Here is a 20,125-nt window from a genome sequence, read left to right as displayed (position 1 = left end):
GCACCTCCTTGCAGGTACTTCATTTCTTTAAGTTTGTTTTCTTTGTGTGTGTGTTTTTTTTTTTTTTTTTTTTTTAATTATTCCACCTCTAACCAGTCTTTCCTTTGGTAGTTGGCTACCCCAAGCCCAGCAGGCAAGCCCTGTTCTGCTGTAATGCCTGAGATATTCAGGGTTTTGAGATTGTCTTCTAAGAGATTTCCAGCCAACTTTCGCCTGTGGGTTTGGAGCCAAAAGGGCTAAAACGTGGGAGAACCAATGTCCTTATTACATGAGAATAAGTGTCCTTGCACTCACTTTCAGAGAAACAGTGTAGGCTTAATTGGTGATCGTTTTTTACAGCAATTATGTTCCTTGCGGTAATTGGCGGGGTCACTCGGCGCACTCTCAAATTAACAGGATTTCACAAGTTTCCAGTTGTCCGGCTGACGTCGCCGGCAGGCTGGCCGCCGTCCCCGTTATCCGGTTGTGTAAGGTTGGCTTTTTTCTCCCGGTGCAGGGCTCGGCTGTTGGTGACACCGCGCGACAACGCCTTTCAACCCGCTCCTGCCGCCCGCGCCCGCTGCCGCCCGCGCCCGCAGGCCGCCGGCCTTCCCTCGGCGGGGCCCCAATTCTCCACGTCCAAAAAAAGAAGAAGAAAAGAAACTCTGGTCCGTTGTAGGTGGGTGGCAGTGCAGATCCGCTCCGCCGCAGCCGGGCTCAGCGCATGACGGCCGCTAGCAGCAGCACAAAAACCAGGCGCGAGGCCTCGAGGCCTGCGCTGCCGGCCGCCTGCTGCACCCCGCTGGGGGCGCGGATGGGCGTCCGCCGGGTGCACTTACCCTTGCGTCTCGGGGGGCCCGTGGGCATCACGCCGAAGCTGAATTTGTGCTGATAGTCGGGCACGTAGTCGTGGACCTCGTGCTCGCTTTTCCGCGGCCCCAGCGACACCGGCTTAAGGGTTCGGTTGCGGCTTTTGTGGCTGGTGCAGTTCTTGCCGGGGCGGCGTGAGCCCGGCCGGGGCGCGGGCTGGCTGCTGTGCAAACCCTTCTCGGCCCCTCGCTCGCTGCCCTTCTCCTTGGAGGAGTGGTGGGGGTGGTGGGCTTTGGAGGCTCCTCTGTCTGCTGCCGAGAAAGTGTGTGTTTTGATCTGGTGGAGCGACTCCGAGCCCGAACAGTTCCTAAAGTCTTCGGCCCTCAGCACCTTTAGGTCCTTGCCGTGCATCCGCTCGGGGGACTCGCAGATGACGCTGGAGCTGGAGCCCCTGAAGCGGTGCAGCCACTCCCAGAGCGAGCGGGCCTTGCAGTCGCAGCTCCAGGGGTTCCCGTTCAGCCTGAGGAACTCCAGGGCTCCCAGGTGGGCCAGGCAGTCCCCCTGCAGCTCCGAGAGGCTGTTGTTGAAGAGGAACAGGGTGGTCAGTCGCCGGAGGTCGTGGAAAGCCCGCCTGTGAACCCACTGCAGCTGATTCTGATGGATGAGCAGCCTATCCAGGTTTATTAGTCCCCTGAACGTGTTCTGATGGAGGCTCCAGAGCTTGTTTCCATGGAGAAAAAGATGGCTGAGGTTAACCAAGTCAACAAAAATATCGTCCTGAAGGAACTCGATGTGGTTGTCTTGCAAGTAAAGGTACTGCAGGTTGTGGAGGCCGCCGAATATCCCGCTGGGGAGGGAGCTGAGCCCGCACTTGTACAGATACAAGGCGTGGAGTTTCACCAGCCCTTGGAAAGTGTCTGCCGCTAACGCCCTTAGGTAGCGGTTGTCCCCCAGGTCCAGCTCCTCAAGGTTGACGAACCCCTCGAAGGTGTTGGGGTCAATGAAGGTGATGTTGTTGGAGTAGATCCAGAGGGTGACCATGGAGGGGCTGAAGTGGCCCCGCAGCAGCAAGGTGATCTGGTTGTTCTGCAGGAAGATCCTCTCGCTGTCCTCGGGGATGCCCTCGGGGATGGTGACGAAGTTGTGGGCCTGGCAGCTGACGGTCATGGGCGAGGGGTAGCAGACGCAGTCGGTGGGGCAGCCCGCGGTCCCGTGGACCTTCAGCCCCAGCAGCACCAGCAGCAGCTCCGCGAGGGCCCCTGTTCGGAGAGAGGGGAGAGCGGCGTCAGGGGGAGCATCCCTCCTGCCGAAAACCGCGCCCGATTCACGCCGCTCGCGACTGAGCCGCAGAAACGGCTGCGACCGCGATGAGTGGGCTCACCGCACGCGGTGCTTTTTTGGACGGGATCTACGGAGAGCGTCCTCCCTCCTCGCGCCGCCTGCCTGAGTCACGCGCTGCCGGCCGAGCCGGGCAGATGACGCTTTCTCGGGGGAATCGTCGCTGGCAATGCACGCAGCGCAGCCCGTGGCTGCAGGCAGGCGGGGCAGCCGGGGGAAGCGCAGCTGTGCGGAGCGCAAGGGTGCGAAAGCAAGCAGGGACGTGCGGGAGATGCAAACCCACAGAGGTGTGCTCCTCTAATCCTTTTCTCGAATAACCCATGATTCTGGCACACAGCTGTTGTAATCCCCAGCGAATCACCCCCAAATACACCCGTGCCGTGCACCTGCACGGCGCGCCCCAACCCTCCTGCGGGAGAGGGGCTGCTCTCTGTGCCCTCCCGTAGCCACAGCCGTGCCCCTCGTGGCCCGTTTGGCACCGGCTTGTGCCTCAACCAAGGGGTGATTCGCAGGAGATGTGCTGTCGGCAGCCGGTGGGAAAGGCTGAGCAGAGAGCTCGGTTAGAAGCGGGTGCTCAGACATATTTTAAATAGGTGTCCTGTGGCAAAGCAGATTACATCTCCTAATGCTACATGCAGGATGTGCCCGCGACCAGGGCGCGTTCGCTGCGGAGCACGAGAAGCAAGCAAGGCAGTAATCATCCCCTCCCTCGGCTCTGCTCGGAGCACCGGCTTCGCCGCCCAGTTCCCGGCGCGCTCCCACTCCTCGCACCATGCCTGCTTTCAGGCTATTCCTTCTGCGCGGAGTGGCTTTTCAGACTCGTTGCACCAGCCTGTCATTTCTCATTCAGATTTCCTCCTAGATCTGCTTTTCCTCTTACACACAAAATTTGCTCATGTCTAATGAATTCTGCCTCTGGACTTCACGGGAGAAAGGAGTAAAATGAGAGCGGCGTACAGCTGCCAGTGCCATCCTACCCCAGAGTCCCTGCACTGCGATTTGCTTGTAATAATCTGAAAAACAAGAGTGGAAGTGGAGTTCACCTCTAATTACTCCATGTCGTTACCACCAGATCGGCTGTGGTGCTGGACCCCTTGGGCTTTTACAGTCCCTCTTTTCAAGCGCCTACAGCTGAGTACGAGTGGGAGGCAAAAAGCCTCACTGGTTTTTTATTAACGTTGTTTGAAATATAACTCTCTCGTTGGTGTTGCCTTTTGCCTGGTACGGAGATCTATTACTGGGTAGCTAATAGCAGGTGACCAGTCCATCTGGGTCCATTCTTTCAATGCAAATCTGTCACGTTTTTAGATAAACTGGGTTATTCAGGCTCTCATAAATTACCGCGGAGAGACAGTCGCCTCTGACCATACTGCTGTATTTTATTTTTTTTTTCTAAAAGATAGCATTGCCAGCCAAAGTGTTGGACCAAGCCTGTGCTGGGATGGGGATGGGGGCTTCCTGCAGGCTCTGCCCTGCAGCAACGAAGTGCCGGCTGCGGGAGGGATGGCTCATCCCTGCGCCGCTGCCAGAACAGGGCTGGAGCCAGGAGCGCTTAATTCGCGAAAACTCCTACGGCTGTGTAGGGAAAGGAACATTCTCCAAGTCACCGCCGTGCCGTTTTGGCTTCGCTGGCGTGCGTTCGCGATGAGAAAAGGGCCGTGCTGGTGGCTCGGGCCAGATCCTCACGGGGTGCCGGCTGCGGCTGCCCCGCGCTCCCCGCCGAGCAGGAGCCCTCGCCGCAGCTCCCGGCATGCAGCCTCGGGAACAGCAGCCCCCCGGGGATGTTCTGATTACCCGATCCCCAGATAACAATCATTAAGATAAAGCTACAGTCGCAGATAGGTGCAGAAACACTTTCTGCTGTCTATTTCTTTTTTCTTTTTACCCACGGATGTGCTTTGCTGAGGTGGGACAGCTTTATATTCCCCGCTTCACCTCGGTGACACCGAACTACAAAGACTGGTGTAGCTCTTATGTTTATTAGTAAAATCCTGCCAGGCACAAGCACGGTGACGATCTCCCACATGCAGAGTCTGTTATTGCAAATACCAAATCACAAGGGTCTGAATCAATAAACCATCTCCCAGCTATGAGCAGCAGGTTGGAAGATTACATATTGCTTCCAAACGCCGGTTTTATGCGCTGTTCCGTGACACGATAGTTGCCAGGCTAACAGGATTACCGGCGGGAGGAGGAGCCGGGCAGGGATCGCATAGCATCCCAAATTTCACGTCTAGGCGGTGATGACAGGCGGCTGTTAGTGATGCATGGCGATGGACCAAAGTGGCCAGGGTGTAAAACGCCGTTGAAAAGGAGCGTGGAGCTTCTCAGTGCCCAACGGCTCCGGAGGAGAAGGTCAGGGGAAGCTGAGCCCATCTCTTTCATTATCCGGTGATCCTGAGTTAATGGCTGAAGTTCCTCTGGAAAAGGAGCCGACTCCTGCTGTCGGTGGTGGCAGTGGGATGGTCGTTTCGGGTGTGCTGCTGGCTCTGCTCTTCCCAAGAGTATGATGGTGGGGAGAAAAGGCAGGGGTTTCTTTCTGCCTACACACTGCGTCTCGGGGATAAAGAGAATGTGGAAACAGGAAAAGGAAGGATGCTTAGAAAAAGTCATAATTAGGTGAGCAAAGAAAGGAAAGAGGAAACCTCCTTGGTGGATGTGCTCAGGGCACGTGGTCTCATCAAGGATGAGCCTCTCCCAGCCCATAAAATCTGCTGATTGTCTCCTGCCATGAGAAGCTGCTCCGAGATGGCCGGGTTTTGGTCAAAGCTTAGATTTGGGGACGAGACCCCTAGAACCAAAGAGCTGAGCTGGCCCCAGGAGGGCAATGGCCAAGGTGGCTGGGGGTACCTCGGTCTCTGTAGCCACCGTCGATAGGACCATCCCCATGGGGACGATGCCCCTGTCCTCTTTGTGCTTTGCTCCCCCAGAGTCCAATCCCGGCCGACTCACCACGCTCGCTATTGCTGGTGCAAACCTCCTGACTGCATCTTGTAAAGGTTGCGAGGCAGGTGGAGGGGCACCGGCAGGCGCGTCGGCGCTCACCGGGGAGGGAGAGCTTCAAAAGCGGCACGGAAAAATCCTGCAGAAACCTGCCAGCCAAGTGAATAGAAGCAAAGCCCTGCTGACACGGATAAAACCAGCACGGGTGTGTTTATCTCCTAGCGCTCTCCCACTGCCACGCGCTGTGTCACCCGGCTCGCGGTGTCCTTCTGCATCCTCCTGCTCCTGGCTGAGGCTTTAGTGATGGGAATGAATTCATCGAGCTGTCCAAACCATTTCCCATGCAGCATCTCTCTAATTGGGCATTAATTAGGCATTAGTTAATGAATGCTTGAAATAATTTATCTTTGGATGTGTCCAGTTTGCAGTCTTACTTTTAACAGCATTATACTCATTATTAGATTAACATCATTATAAATGTTCTCCATTACCTGCTTGTTTCCATTGTCTTAGCCTTATTACTGAGAGTGAAAATCACTCCTCCCGAATGCATTATTGATGAGTAAGGACTTTCTATATGCAGCGCGGGATTAATTGTTATACAGCGTAATGCATTTAGCGTGAAGCCTCAATTTGTGCAAGAGCTGAAACGGCCAGAAGAATGCAGACGCCCGGAGACAGCGCGCTCGTCCAGACGCAGCAAACCTCCCCGTGCCGCCCAGCCCTGCCCACCTTCCTCCCCACACCGGTGCCAGCGCAGGAGGAGAGGAGAAAGGCTGGGTTGGTACCTGGGATCACGGGGGCAGCTTCCAGTGGCTGCAGCACATCCCTCATCACCACGGGGATGCTGGCCGCGGCTCGGCGCCGCGTACAGCCTGTCCCCACCGCACCGCAGGGCTGTACCTGTGCCGGGCGTTTTCTTGCATTGTAAGTGTTTTAATGCTTTGCCGTGTCTCACAGGGCTGTAGCGGTTTATTTAGAGATGCAATGCTGTGTATTTTCATTAGGAGTTCTCAGCTAGGACCTAGGAGAAGAAGGGATGCTCCGGCCCCAGCGGGGTCACCGGCGCGCATGGAGCCCCCGAGGCGCAGCCCTCGCCCGCTGGCTTTGTTCGCTGCTTTTCTCAGCACCGTGGTCTCGCCTCTCCACCCTGGCAAGCTATGTGGGTCACGGCCCGCCTGGTTCTCCGGCAGGATCTGGTCTCTGGGATGGAGCAGGTTGCTTCTCTCTCAAATCTCTCCTAAAACGCCATCTGCTTGGGGAGCCCTATCTTAGCTCCTGTCTACATGCGACTTGTCCGACTGCTCGCTGTGTCCATTACCAGTTCTGCTCAGGCTGTTAGATTTATAAGCTCTTTAGAGCAAAGCCCTCGTCTTCTGGCTGCTGATTTATGGATCTTTACTGCCATAAAACACTATGTATAGCTGCTACATAATATAAATAATAATACTTAACCAGAGCAAGCTACAAGTGGGGACAAAGCATCTGGCTTCTGCTCGCAGTCTGTGTTATCAAAAAGGCAGGAGCCTGCTCATCACTCACACTCTTCTGAGGCCAAATTCGCACCTGGTGCAACACTGCCCGTAGCTACCAACCAGCTACAGAGAGAGATCTTCCTGCCCCATTCACACCCCGTACCTATCAAAGGAGCCTTTCTAAATCAGCCCCGAGTGAACTCGGGCACACAGACACAGCCGCGACCCCACGGGAAAATACACTTTGAAACTTGGGAATGAACTCGGAATGGGATGTTCACGCCACGACAGAGAGAAACTGTTGTTTTAGGGAGGAAAAGGAGCCTCGAATGGTCACAATTTCATATGCCAGCTGAAGGACGATGAAAGGCAAGGCCTGAGCAGAGACAGCCACTGGGTGCAAGCCAAGAGCTCAACTTCAGATCTGGGACGGTTTGACAAAGCAGTGTCAGACCCGTGGTTAGGAGCTGCCTTTTTTTTTTTTTTTTTCCCTCTCTCCCCCTGCTCCCGTTGCGGCACAGAGGCTAAAATAAACAAGCCTGCCCTGACTGTCACGAAGGCCAAATTCCCCAGTGAGCAGCAGTTTGCTTTCAGCTTCTGTGCAAAGCCGTCTCGGTGCCCGCCTCGCGCCCCACGCCGCTGGGGCATCCTCGGAGCCTCCGCTCCCTGCAGCACCAGCCGCCGGACACGGCACGAGAGCTGCCTCTCGAGCTGCAACCACCCATCCACCTTCATCACTTTTTTTTATTTTATTTTTTTTTCCAAACGGTGTCATAAATAACTGACAGATCCCAGCTGTTTGGAGTTATGGTTTCTGATGGAGTGACAGCTGCTCCCAATCCCCCAGTCATCACCCCGGCAGTTCTGGAACATTTCAGCAACATAAAAATCATTGGAGATAATTTCGGTTTTGCATAATTTGGTTAGGCAAGCTGTGATTTAATGGCAATTATGACCTCCGAGGCAGAAGATGAGCTTGGAGGCTACCGGCTTCACACGACTTTAGCTGGGGGTGCGGCGTCAGGGATATTCCAGCGAGAAGGCACGGCGAGAAGAAACCCTCCCGCAGCAGCTGGAAACTGCGTCCTTGTGCTGGCGAGTGGAGAGGCTGTTCCCAGGGGAAGACTCATGCAAGAAAATTTGGAGGGAATATTGCTAGGGAAAGCTTCGGGAAGGGGCTGCTGCCAGAAGATGCTTTGGGAGGCATCTTTTAAAGGAAAACCAGGGAAAGGCTTTAGTCTGGGGATGCTGCAGCCCTTACACACTCGCTGTAACACCAGTACTTATTGGGCTAGTGGGTGCAAACCTCTGTTAGCCACCCCGACCCCCACTGACAGGGTTCCTCTCGTCCTGTGCTGTGTTCCCTCCCATCCCTGGTGCTTTTTGGCCACCTCGGAGCCCAGTGGTTTTCATTTCTCCAGCAGTGGCCGAGCACAGCAAAGCCTTCATCAGCCTGGCTGCGTTGGGTGGGCGGTGGAGGATGGAGAAGCGTGCTCAGGAGCAATGAGAACATCACGGTGCTTCTGGCCAGGGGGTTCAGGAGGAGAAAGGTGTTGCCTAAGAGCAGAAGCGTTGTCTGGAGCTGAGGAGGTCCAGCTATCGCCACCTCCATCACTGCTGTCAGCCAGCCTGGAGTGTGCTGCGAGCCGAAGCTCAGGGCAGAGCTGGGGGCAGAGGCACCCGAAAATCAAGTCCTTTAGGACGTCGCAGATTTGTTGTACATTTGCTGACCCGGTATCTGGAGCTATTCCCCTTCCTCCACCAAAGTCAAGGCCAAGGTCACCTGGAAGTTTCTGGATCATGGTCATTAACTCCTATTGCAGTTTGAAACCAGACCATAAATTTCATAGTGTAATAATGTAAAAATCAATAACTCTGTTTGAAACAATAGCTTTGTCTTCCATTTCAGCCGGGGCTGATCCCTCCCTGCGGACCGCGTCCCTCTGAATCACGCAGACAAAGAGAGGGACGAGGGTGGCGGGGCGGCTGCTCGCCCGCCAGGTGTGCGGCCCCTGGGCTGCTGCAGATTCAATTAGTTCATTTATCCCTCTCTCGCAGTTAAACCCGAGGATGATTTAAAAGGGGAAAAAAAAAAAAAAAAGAAGCTGGTTGCTGAGAAGGGAGCCTTTTATGCTCAGTCTCTTTGACATCCTGTCCGATGCGGCGTCCCTTAGGCTTTCTGTGCCTGCAGAAGAGCTGTACCAGCCAGGGATGCTTGAGCTCGCGCTGCTCTGCTCCCCCTGCCATCCACCATGGGCAGTGGAGCCAAACCAAGGCTCCCGGCAGGGGCTGCAGGAGCTCAAAAAAAAAAAACCAAATGTCCGCTCTTTTCCAGCTCCGGCTTTCCGGGCGAGGGAGGTCTGGCTTCGTTTGCTTTCTTATTTTCTGTTGTTTGCTGTAGCACCAACTCGAAATATACATCGAGAGGCAGGATTGTCTTTCACGTGTTGGTGGATGTGTGATCCTCAAAAACAAATTAGCACCGATTCACTTCTATATAGAGTGCAGCCATCAGGGAATCGCTCCTGAATTCACAGCGAAGGAAAGCAATAATGCTTCCAGCACGCTAATCCTCTCCGAGAGCAGCCCCTGAACTCTCTCCCAGTGCTGGAGGCACCGCTGGAAATTACAATTGCAGTGAAAAATAATAAATAAATACAGAAATTGGCAGGGTTTGTGCAGGTCCAGAGGATTTGTACCCTAATATGGAAGTCCCTGTTTAATTAGCACTCCTCTTGGCGGCTGCATCTCCTCCCTGCTCTGCTTGGGCTGAAGGAAAGGGGGAAGAGCAGAAGCCAGCGGTGGGAGCGGCTGTGGGATTGGAAGCTCGGATCTAAAAACTTGTTTAATTTAAATGCTCACTTCAGGACGGATCTGTGCAGAAGCAGAGGGAATGTAGAGCGTGTTTTCCCCGTGTAATCCGCCCTACTTAACCCCACTTTGCCGTGCTGCTCCCGCTGCAGCAATGCCCCCCGAGCACAGGGAGAGGATTCGGTTCGAGGCTCTGGTGCTGCCACCACCCTGGTGTCTCGGCACGGAGGGAAAACCACCACGTTTGTGGGAGGGAGGGTGATTGAAATCCTACTGCTGGAGATCTTTTTGTGCTCCCGTGCCTTGTCCCATCGGGCACGAAGGTCCTGCTTGGATCTTCCCGGAGCTGGTGCATGGGAGGGAAGCGGCATCCTTGGGTTTGTGGATGGGTGACAGAGCCGCTGGGTCCTGCTGTGCTTGGAGATGTCACTACAAACCATGATACTTCTGCTCCTCCAGGCCTGAACAGCACAGAGGATGCCACGAGCATCCTGCAGGTACGGCTCCTGCAGGATCTTCGGCCCCGGTGCTGCCACCCCGACACCCTGCAGGATCGGGCCCCGGCGGCAGCGCCAGCAGCCAAGAGCCAGGACGGGAATTGGCAGAGGCCAGGGAGCATTTTAGGTCCTTGAGAAGGGGCTGATAATTCCAATTGCCCCCAAGGAGAGAGAAATAGAAGAGGATGACTTAAGCTTAGTGGATTGTCTGAGGCTCTCAGGGGATCATCAGATGCTTCCACTCCCTTTTTGTCCTGAGGTGACAAGTTTCTTTCCCATTCACAGAAATGCAAAATAGTTCATTCACAGGCATAATAAGGACGGTATCCTTTGTAAAACAGCGGCTACCAAGATCTCTGAGGTGCTTTACAGTGAAACAATTGCAGATGAAATGACAAAAACCACCCAAGATTAGCACGAGCCAGCTCAGTATCAAACACCGAACAAACTAATGCGTAGAGAAAGCAGATTCACCCGCTCCTTCCCCTTGCCAGCAGCTGGCTAGGACCCGCGAAGGCTTTCCTTAGGACTGGAAACGCAGCCAGAAGAGAGCAAACATGAGATCTAGGAGCAAAGCGACAGCTGCCCCGCTTCCAGGCCCTCTCTCTGCTGCCCACTGCCTGCTCCCCATCCCCGGCAGCGGGGCCTTGGGGATGTGCTGGATTTTCTGCAGGGCAGAGCCTCACCTGGATGTCGCCAAATGGAGGCACAAAGAGGAGAACAGCCCTTCTGCGGGGTTTTTATGCTGGCATAGCTAATAGGGCGAGCTTCGTCCCTACAAACGCGTGATCCCGACCTCAGCCGCGTCCTGTGCCACCGAGCTCCGCGAGCCAATTACGCACCGCGTCGCGGCCGCTGCCTTTCATCCCTTTTCAGTCTTTTCTGCATTTCACATTTACTGCGTGTCCTTGCGTTTTGTGGAGAAGAGGGCAAATTGGAGCCCGCGATGCGCCTTCTTCCCCATTCAGCAGCACATAATCCTGCCTGCAGCAGGGGGGAAGGAGACTGGCAGGCGGGCATCAAAGCGGCCAGCTCTGTCACATTTTCTTCCCACAAAAATAAAGCCATTGCGTCATTTGGAGCTGGCCAGCCTCAGGTCTCTCTCTCCCAACCCCTAAAGGGGCGCAACAGCTCCATTCCTGGGCCTTTGGTCCCCCCCACCTCGGGGCGAGGTGCGTGACACCGAAGCCGTCCCCAGGGGAGATGCGTGGCGGCGCGGGCTGTACGAGACCCCTCCTGCTTCGCGCTCAACTTTTTACCAGCACACAGAAAGCTCGCGAAAAGCAGAGCGATAAAAGCACGGCGGTGTGAATAGCCCCACTGCGCCTCTGCCCAGCATCCGGGCCGGATCCCGGCCTCGCCGCTCCCCCAGCACACGTCACCCCGGGAGCAGGCTCGTTGGAGGTGCTGAGCACTCCCAGCACCACGTGAATGCCCGCTATTGCTGCGTTAAAAGCTTCATAAAAATAACTTGTTAACGGGATGCGTCGCCATCGCCAGCGGCTGGTGAGATCGCTGCCGATCTCTGCTCCTTGAACGCAGCAAGGCCGAGCAATTACGGGGTGGGGGCTGCAAGGTCTCGGCGGTCTAATTTCTATTAATTAGAGCCCGCGTGCCATCCTGTCACCGCGGGGAGGAGGGACTGGGGTGACAGTCGGTCCTTGTAGCAGCTGGGAGAGAAACCGCAGCCGCTGAAGGCTGCTGAGAGGTGGCGCATGCTTTGGGGCTGGGTCAGGGAACCGAACGGGGTGGGCGATTTGGGGGCTTTGAAACCAAAGTCCCCTAACGTGCACCGGGGAGCGCTGGCTCTGGTGATTTTGTACTGCCTTAGGACCAAATGGAAAAGCCAAGCTGATGGCTCAGTGTCCCCTGAGCCTGGCGGGGCTCCCGGTGGATGCAGACCAGGACCCTGCTGGCCAGGCAGCGGCGGCTGCTGTGGCTCGGGGGCCCCGCACGCCCCGCACGTGACTTCAGCCCCTTCCCTTCGAGCTAATCAGAGCCTGTTCCTCGGTAAGCCATTACAAATCCCGTTACGATCCCTCCTTTGCTAGGTAATAACGGTTACTGCGAGACATATGGAGACCTGGGAGTGGCGCAAAGCCATCCGCGGCGGCACACGTCCGCGCTAGCAATAGGGCATCGTGTGCAAGTCGGGCGTCGGAGCCTCTGCAATCCGTTTCCCCAAAGAGCAGGTGGATGTATCGGGGATGTAATGAAAAAAACCCGCAGCTGCAGCCCAAGAAGGAAGCGGCGGGGAGCGGTGAATATGTGCGCTGGCACGCGTGCACCGTGGTGCCGGTGATACCGGAGCCTCTCCAGGAGCAGCTGTGCTTGCTGGAGACGGGGAGGCTGAGGCAGACAGCCTAAAGCTCGCATTAGGAAGACCGCTGGGGAGAAATATCTCCGTCTGGAGACAAGGGGGCACGGCCGGGCGGTGAGAGCGTGCACCGTGTCTGTGCTGGGGAAGCGGCTGGGGCTGGGTGGGGGTGCTGTGGGTGCAGGGATGCCCGGTTTTCGGAGGTGCTGAGTCAGCAGAAGTGGCAGCGGTGGGGATGCAGGGTGGCCTCGTGTGCTGCTTCGTGTCTGCTTGCAGCATAATGAAAGGGACATTTCCCTTCCGACAGCTTCCGGAAGCAGTCCTGCTCCCCATGAGATGAGCAAACGTCCCTTCCTCCCCCTCCCAGTTTGCCAGCATCCTCCTGGGACTGGGCAGGGAGGGAGGCTCAGCCTTCGGGAAATCAGCACTGCTCACTGATGCTCAGCCGCAGCTTTCCTAAAATACACAGCCCTGCCCCCAAGGAGCCTCGCTGCGCTCCCAGGGCTGTCGGGGAGGGCTCAAGGGCTGCAGCCACGCCAGTGCCACCGTCACACCTGGCTGAGGGCTGGCGGTGCTGAGCCTTTCCCAGCGCCACGGGGAGGAATCTGAGGCAGCAAGCGGCACGCCGGGATGTAGCAAGCCTTTTACCCTCAGCTTCCTCCCGTCGTGTTGCTTAAATACACATTTTGCAAAGTTAAAACAAATTGCAAGCAGCAGAAATAGTTTTGTGCTCTTTAAAAAAAAAAAAAAAGAATAAAAAAAAGAAACAGGAAAAAAAAAGGAAAGAAAGGGAAGATCTTGGCACGAGGATAAAGGAAGGCGACTGAGATGCTCATTAAAACTGAGGGGCTCCAATTCCCCGTCCAAGTGGCCACATCTTCTCCAGAGGCTCCCGGAAGCTTTGAAATGCCTTGTCAGGCACAGCCTTTCATCCTACCTGATTCCAGCTAAATTCATGGACCCAGACATTTTCGCTGGAAACGGGAAAGAGGGAGCACCTCCATTCTGACTCCTCACTTCCCATCTGATTGCTGTTGATACAATTTATTCCTGTGACAGCATCTGCTGCTTTCATGCTCTTTTGTTCTGAAGTACAACTCGTCTTTGTTAGTCCCATTTTCGGGCCTTTCATCAGTCGAGGCACAACATAAAAGGCGTTTAAACACCCCTGCTCAGAAGGCAGGCAGGGGGAGCGGGGACCGACAGGTCCCCCTGCCCGGCCCTGCCACGCTGCCCCCACCTCCCGCTGAAATATTCGCAATATTTCACAGCAATGCTATGAAATTCAAGTTTTCCAGGTGCAGCGTTGCATAGAGCCCTTGGTCTGCATCTCCACCACGAGCTGCTCCCCAAAAACCCTCCCTGTGTGAGCATGGAGTGGCATTCCCCTGCAAGCAGCACCAGGGGCTGCAGGGTTTGGCCCTGTGATGCTCCCAGCTTGGTACTTGGCTGAGCGCCCTCCTGGCCTGCCCACACCCCCCTGCTCCTGCTTCGATTCCCCTGCGATATTTTCCCCTCCTGTAAGTGCTGAGCTCCCGTTCGCCTCGTCCCGGTGCGGTTACAAAGAAATTGCTGCAAAATTTTCTCGTGCTGTCGCTCTCCCGGCGAGGGCGCGGAGCAGCCGCTTCTCCGCCGGGTGCCGTGCGGATTGCTGCCGCCCGAGATGCCTCTGCCAGCTGCCCAGCACCTCTCCTCCTTCCTTCCATCCCTCCCTTCCTGCACACCTTGCGTGCTCACCAACCTCATCCCCCAGCTCCCAGGAAAGCGATGTCAGCCGGAAAGCCTGCTGCCTTTTATCGGGGTAACCTTTTGGGTTTCATTTAGCGCCTTGCTCTTCCCAGTGAACCTCCTCGTTGCGAGCTCTTTGCAAATTGCGACTTTTAACTCGTCGCTGGTGAGCAAACATGGAGAACAAACGTGCAGGATGGGGGTCCCTCTGCTCCCCAACACATCCCGACTGAAACGAAGGCGCAGGGCAACGATGGGTAGCACTGGCTGCAACAAGCACCAAACCCATCGTCTCCCCTATGGCCCTGATGCTGCTCCGAGGTCTCTCCAAAAGCTGAAAACGCTGAATTCCTGCTCTAGGATAAAAAACACCGTGCTCCCGCAGACCCTTCGGAGGGAGCAGAACAGCCAGGCAGGATCCGGGCATCGCCCGAGCGCCCGGGCACAAATCAGCGCATCGCGAGGTGGGGAGAAGGCGAGCGATCCCGACGGCTATCCGAGCGCGCTGCCTGCCTGCTCCTGATTAAATTATGGTGCTCAAGTTCACCATCTGAGCCTCGCGCAGCACGGACCGCAACCGGCAGAGAGGCGGATTACAGCCCCGTAATTCAATCACGGGGCACAGCCGATGTCGCAGGCGGCAAGAAGAGCTGTCGCTATCAATACCGAGCCCTCGGCAGCCTGCCCTGTCGGCTCCTGCCCGGCGATGAACGGAGACAGCTTCATGGGGACTGGGTTTCCTAAAACACCGCCGAACGGCCGTGTGGCTCCGTTAAGGCGTCGGGATGGGATGAAGTTGGTGTTTGCGTGAGGGTTTGGGGCTGGTGCGGCTGTGGTGCCGTGGGGAGCGGGGCAGGGGGGCAGCGAAAACCTGTAGGGATGGGTGGGAAGGGAAGGGGAAGGGGAAGGGGAAGGGGAAGGGGAAGGGGAAGGGGAAGGGGAAGGGGAAGGGGAAGGGGAAGGGGAAGGGGAAGGGGAAGGGGAAGGGGAAGGGGAAGGGGAAGGGATGATGCTCCTGGCCCTTGTGCTTTGCTGCTGGAGTGGGAGAGGGAGCAGGCGCCCCATTGTCTCCCAGCCCAGTTTTCCCAGCACAAAGAGAAAATGGACCAGGAAGCTACAATTTAAGAAGAGCCCAAGCTGGTTTTACGTAAGTCCGAGAAGCAAGGAAGAAGGAGATGGAGTGCCGCTTCCCAACTGACACTGTGAACCAGAGAGCGTGACTAAAACTTGGGGAGGGTTTGCATAATGGGGACGCACTTTTCTGCTCTGCCAAGGTGTTCAGGTACCATGGTGATGCGCGCAGCATAAAAACTTTGACAGACACTCAGGGAGATAAGTGTGGAGGGACACAATCAACTGAGAAAGAAGAGAGACGAGAAATGGGAAGGCACTTGCTGTGCGTGAAAGCATTTACAAGGTCAACAATTAAGCGTGCGCCGCTGTGAGGTTTGGGCTGGGGAAGCGAGGGTGGCCCAGGAGCTGCTGGGGATGCCAGCGGGGATGGGAGCGAGCGTGAGGCTCCAGCTCCAGCCCCGTGGGCTGGGTTAGGTCCCGAGCCCAGCACCAGATCCAGCAGCAGCAGCTCAGGGCAGTGTGGCTGTGCTGGTTTCTGACTCCCCGGCAGTAAATTTGGTGGTGCCAAAGAACAGCATGCGGAAACGCTGCGATGCAATAAAGTCACCAAGCTTTCACCCAGAGCTGGGCTTTGCAGTGTGGCCTCTTCGGGCAGCCTCACATCTGGAGGCCTTTGCTGCCCGACTGGGGGCTCTTAGGGAGCAGCCTTGCGAGGAGCTGGCTGGCCGGGGCTCGCCGCTTTGCCCTTCTCCATCCCTCGCCCCACTGCCGCTGCTCCGAGGGGCCAGGGCTCCGCGCAGACCCGCAGGCGCCCGGGGGCTTCGGCTCCTTCTTGCGGTTCCAGCCTTGAACCCGCCCGACTCGGCGAGTCCTGCTGCGGGTTTCTGAGCAAGAAAGAGATGCTGATTCCTTGAGAAACGAGGAGGTGAAATCCAATTGTGCACTATAGCGCATCTGCGGCTGCCATTAACCTGTCTGTGTACTTCTGCGGCTGTCCATTTCTCTCCGCTGACAGCCGGGACTGCCCGGAGCGCGCTCTGCCCGGACCGTAAAGGGATTTGTTTCTCCGCGCTGCAGTGGCACAGCGCAGAGCTGACAAACTGTGCCGCAGGCGCTTCCCCGGTGCTCTGCCCTGCTTCCGAAGCGGAGCGCGAGCTCATCGCCCGCCCGGCCAGCCGGATAGCCGCGGCGTGGCTCAGCGCAGCAGGACGAAGCTACCACCGCCCCGCTGCCTTCTGGCCCCAAAGCATCCCCAAAACCCAAAACACGAGGCCAGAAAAGAAAATGCTATCAGGGTTTGGGGGCGTCGTGGAGGCAGACACCCAAAGGAGAGGCTGGGTCCTTGGTAGGAGGCTCACGGTGCTGTGTCCATCAGCGGGGCAGAGGCAAGAGCTGATGGAGAGCAGAGCTGGCAGCTCGTTTTGGGGCTTGGAGAGCTCACCCGAAGGCAACACTTGCTGTGGACAGCACGAGAGGGCTGGGGCTGAGGGATCTGCCCCGGTTCTGGGGAGGCAGCATCGCAGGGAGGCAGCAGCCGGAGTGTCCCCGAGCGCACAGAGCATCCCTGTGCTCCCTCCTGGCTCCCCCAGGGGATTAAAAGGAGCTGATGCGACGGGGCAAGGGAGGAAGAGAGAGGGAAGGTGGGGAGCGGGGGGACGCGCAGCCGGTCGCATCGTCTCCCTGCATTCCAGCTTCATTTGCGGATTTATTAAATCGAGAGCCAATTTCAACATCATTTCTTTCAAGCAGCTCCACCTCGCAGGTGTGTGGAATTTATTTGAGATAAAGAAAACCATTACAGAGAGACAGCAATCTTCAAAGACCACCTCAGAGACCTCAGAGAAATAAAAACACTAGCCCGTGCAAATGCGCAATTAAGTTTCAAAATACTTGTGCTCCATGAAAAGCTCCGTCCCTGCAGAGAACAGGCCTTTAAGGCAATTTTCCCAAACCCTATTCAGCATTCACTCAAAAACGCCTTTTAAAAACAACGTGTGATTTTCCCTCTCTGCCTCGCTCCTCCTCCCCCTCGGCTCGCGCTCAGCCAGGTACGAGCGAGGCGGCCCCGCTCTGCGACGCGGTCGCTCTCCGTTTGGAGATGATGGAGAGCACTTGCAGGGCAGCACCGGACCCTGGCAGGGCTCAATTTGGGGCCGGGCTGCTCCATTTGGGAATTATCCGCACCCGAACTGGGGCTGGCAACCCGGGTATTTGGTATTTTGGGGGAGAAAGGTGCTGTGCCTGGGGACTGCTCGCCTCCCGGTCCCAGCTGTTGGAGCCTCGCATCCCTTATTCCCGGGTCACTCTCTGCTGGGCGGTTAATTAAAAATGCGTAATTAACCTGTGGAACGCACCGCCACGAGGTATCAGCGAGGCCAGGAGCTTAGCGGGATTCGGGGGAGGATTATATGTTTAAATGGATAATGAGAGCATCTGCCGCGACGTTAGTGGGGATAAGGCAGATTTAGGGCTCGCAGCCTGCTGTGCTGGGGTGCCGGCCCCAAGCTCCAACAGCTGAGGGTGCAGGAGGGGACCCACGGAGCCAACTCGAGGGGAAAAGCCTCTGGTCCCCCCTGAACGTGACAAAGGGACGAATGTGCCCATGCATGCCCGCTTTCTGGAAGGGAAGGAGATTTCGGGTACATTTCCTCATGGAGGACGGGTCCGTGCTTTTGTCTTTTGTGAGGGCTGGATGCGGTGGCGATGCCCACCGTGCCATCAGCCCTCCCTTGAACCCAGGGGCCGGTCGTGTCCCTAGAGCTGTCCCCAGTTTTGGAGGACACCCTCTAACCTCCCTGAGTGCTCCCAGCTGCTCCTTGAGATCCAAGAGAGAGCGTCCAGCACATGCAGCACTGTCTTGCAAGCAGAACCCTGCCTGTGCACACGAAGAGCTTCATCACCCCAAGGTTGTGGCACGCGAGCACAGACCAAGAACGGGATCAAGCCTTGGCAGAGCTGCTGGTGCGGCGTTTGCCCAGCTCTAGGCTGCGCTGCCCACGCACGGGGCTGTTGCTGGAGGTCTCCACTGCTGAAATACGGACTCGCATCCACCCGATTTGGGCTGGGACGCTGGATCTGCTCCCCTTGGGTGTTACACTCACGGTAACTGGATGTGGTGTGCTCCTGTTCGCCCTCTGGGCACCACAGGCACCCTCCCTCCTCGCCCCGCTCTGTAACATGTGGCACAGACCGAGCTGCCTCCAAGAGCGCCTTTAAGCCCTCGCAGACAAGCCAGCGACTGCAGAACAAGCTCGGTGCTGATGGCGGAGTTATTAAATCCCCGTCCGCAATCCCCTCCGGATCCCAACCGCTGCTCTTTTGCACGGCGTTAGCATTAACCAAGGCTTGTGCAGCGCGTGGCACCTCGGGGTGCAGGAGCACCCACGTCTGGGATGCCCAAGGGACATCCTCAGCCCTGCACCCAGCAGGACGGGGCACTGCCGGCTCCAGCTTTGCACCAGCCCGGAGCAAGGATGCTCCCGCTGCCGCTTCGCTGCGTTTTGGATGGCACCGCATCCACGGGACGACTCGAGGCATTTCGGGTGCTCGTCCCCCTCCCCAAGGGCCCGCGCTGCCCCCCGGGACGAGGCGGCCACAGCGCGGCGTGCTCAGCCTGCCGAGCGCGGCGGGGCTGCGGGGCCGGGGTTAATCTCGTTGTCACACCTTCCCTCCTCTCGCTAACTCGGCGCGCTTTGACCCGCTGTGAAATTGTGGCCAACAGCACTGAATATTTTAAGAGCAGCAATGCAGTCATGGCCGCGCGCGGCGGAGCAGCAAAGCAGGCCGGGAGCTGGGCTGGGCCCCCCGCCTCCCCCCTTCCACCGCCAACCCATTAGCACAGTTCAGGGAAACCTAAAAAATTCAAAAGACACTGAAATATGCAGCATTTTTGCTCTCTCTGGAAAATGACGCGCTTCGCTTCCCAGATGCTCCGGAGCAGGCGGCTGTAAATAAGCGGCTTTATGGCACGGGGGGTGTCGCCGGTGGGGCTGGGGGAGAAGATTTATGTCCCGTTCCCCATCCTGCCCCTATGCTGCCAACGGGATCCTGCCACCGGAGCACCAACAGACCTGTGCCCACCGGTCCCCTTCTCATCAGCATGTTACGGAGGTGCTGGTGGCATTAAGGGACTTTGCCACCTGCTGTCGTGGCTCCGCTGGCTGCTTTCTGTCCCCTCTCCCCCCTGGGACATCCCCGGTGTCCCCTTGTTGTCTCCATCCTCCCCGTGCAGCCAGCGTGGGCGTGGGCGCTGCAGGACCTGGTGCAAACGCCTGGCCTCAGCACTTCTGGTATCTGGGGCGCCACAGAGCAGCAGCGGCGAGGAATTAAAAAATAATAATAACAAGATGTATTTGCATAAACCTCCGGAAAGAGGAGCTGGAGCCAGCCCTGCCCTGACGAAGGGAGACTACAGGTAGCATAGGGGGCGAAGGGAGGAAGAGGAGGAAGAGGAGACCTCGGCGTGCTGTTGGGACCCTGTGCCAAGGGAGAGCGGGCGCACGGCCTCCAGCCCCACGGAGGAGTGACATTGGGACACTTTTGCATTCCGGTCTTAAGAGGGCAGATTAATCGCCATGTGCTGGATCTGTCACACGCGGGGATATATATTCTTCTCGGAATTTACAAGTAGTTCTGTCTGAGAAATAAACAACCTCAGATAAAAATTACATTGTCACCGTGCAGGTGTGATGGATGTCATGGACAAGCCCTCAGTGTGTCGGTGCAGGGAGCTGCCGGCCCCAGGACGGCCGGGAGATGCTGATGGGGCCCAGGGGACTTGGCAGGGAGCACGTCATCGCCCAAAATCGCATCAGCCCTGGCTGCTGCGTGGTGCCAAGGGAGCCAGTCCTTGGCACCGAGCCCGTATCCACCTCATCCTGGTCCCAAAGGCCAGGGGAAGGTGTCACAGCCACCCAAGCCGCTCCCAAGAGGGGAAGATGCCCAAACCCTGGGGAAAAGTGATGCTGGTGATGGGCGGCCACGAGGAGCACCCAGAGACCAGCACCGGAAAGGGTGCCCCCTCTTTCTGGGCTCCGTTTTGAGCCCCAGCTCCTCGCCATCATGTCCCTGGAGCCCCCTGGCATGGCCGCGCGCGGCACAGAGCGGGGCAGGCGTCCCCAGCAGCCCCGGGACCCGGTCACAGGGAGGATGAA

At 57.1% G+C, this 20,125-nt stretch overlaps 1 protein-coding gene across 5 annotated transcripts in view; it reads right to left on the bottom strand.

Moving 5' to 3' along the window:
* Nucleotides 1-54: 54 nt before the first annotated feature.
* The window catches only part of RTN4RL1 (reticulon 4 receptor like 1), a 31,598-nt gene continuing 11,527 nt past the window's right edge, over nt 55-20,125 (bottom strand). For 2 of the 5 annotated variants that reach the window (XM_083806722.1, XM_083806721.1), the window contains exon 2: nt 55-2,048. In XM_083806722.1, the coding sequence (XP_083662848.1) occupies nt 697-1,956 (1,260 nt within the window). In that variant the 5' untranslated portion in view covers nt 1,957-2,048 and the 3' untranslated portion in view covers nt 55-696. The other 3 variants (XM_083806720.1, XM_083806719.1, XM_083806723.1) reach the window with 3 other exon arrangements.

Source organism: Anser anser (genome assembly GCF_964211835.1).
Source record: "Anser anser genome assembly, chromosome: 20".
NCBI classification, from domain to species: Eukaryota; Metazoa; Chordata; class Aves; order Anseriformes; family Anatidae; genus Anser; species Anser anser.
Note: the sequence above shows the minus strand (reverse complement) of the source record. Positions and strands in the feature narration are given on the sequence as shown.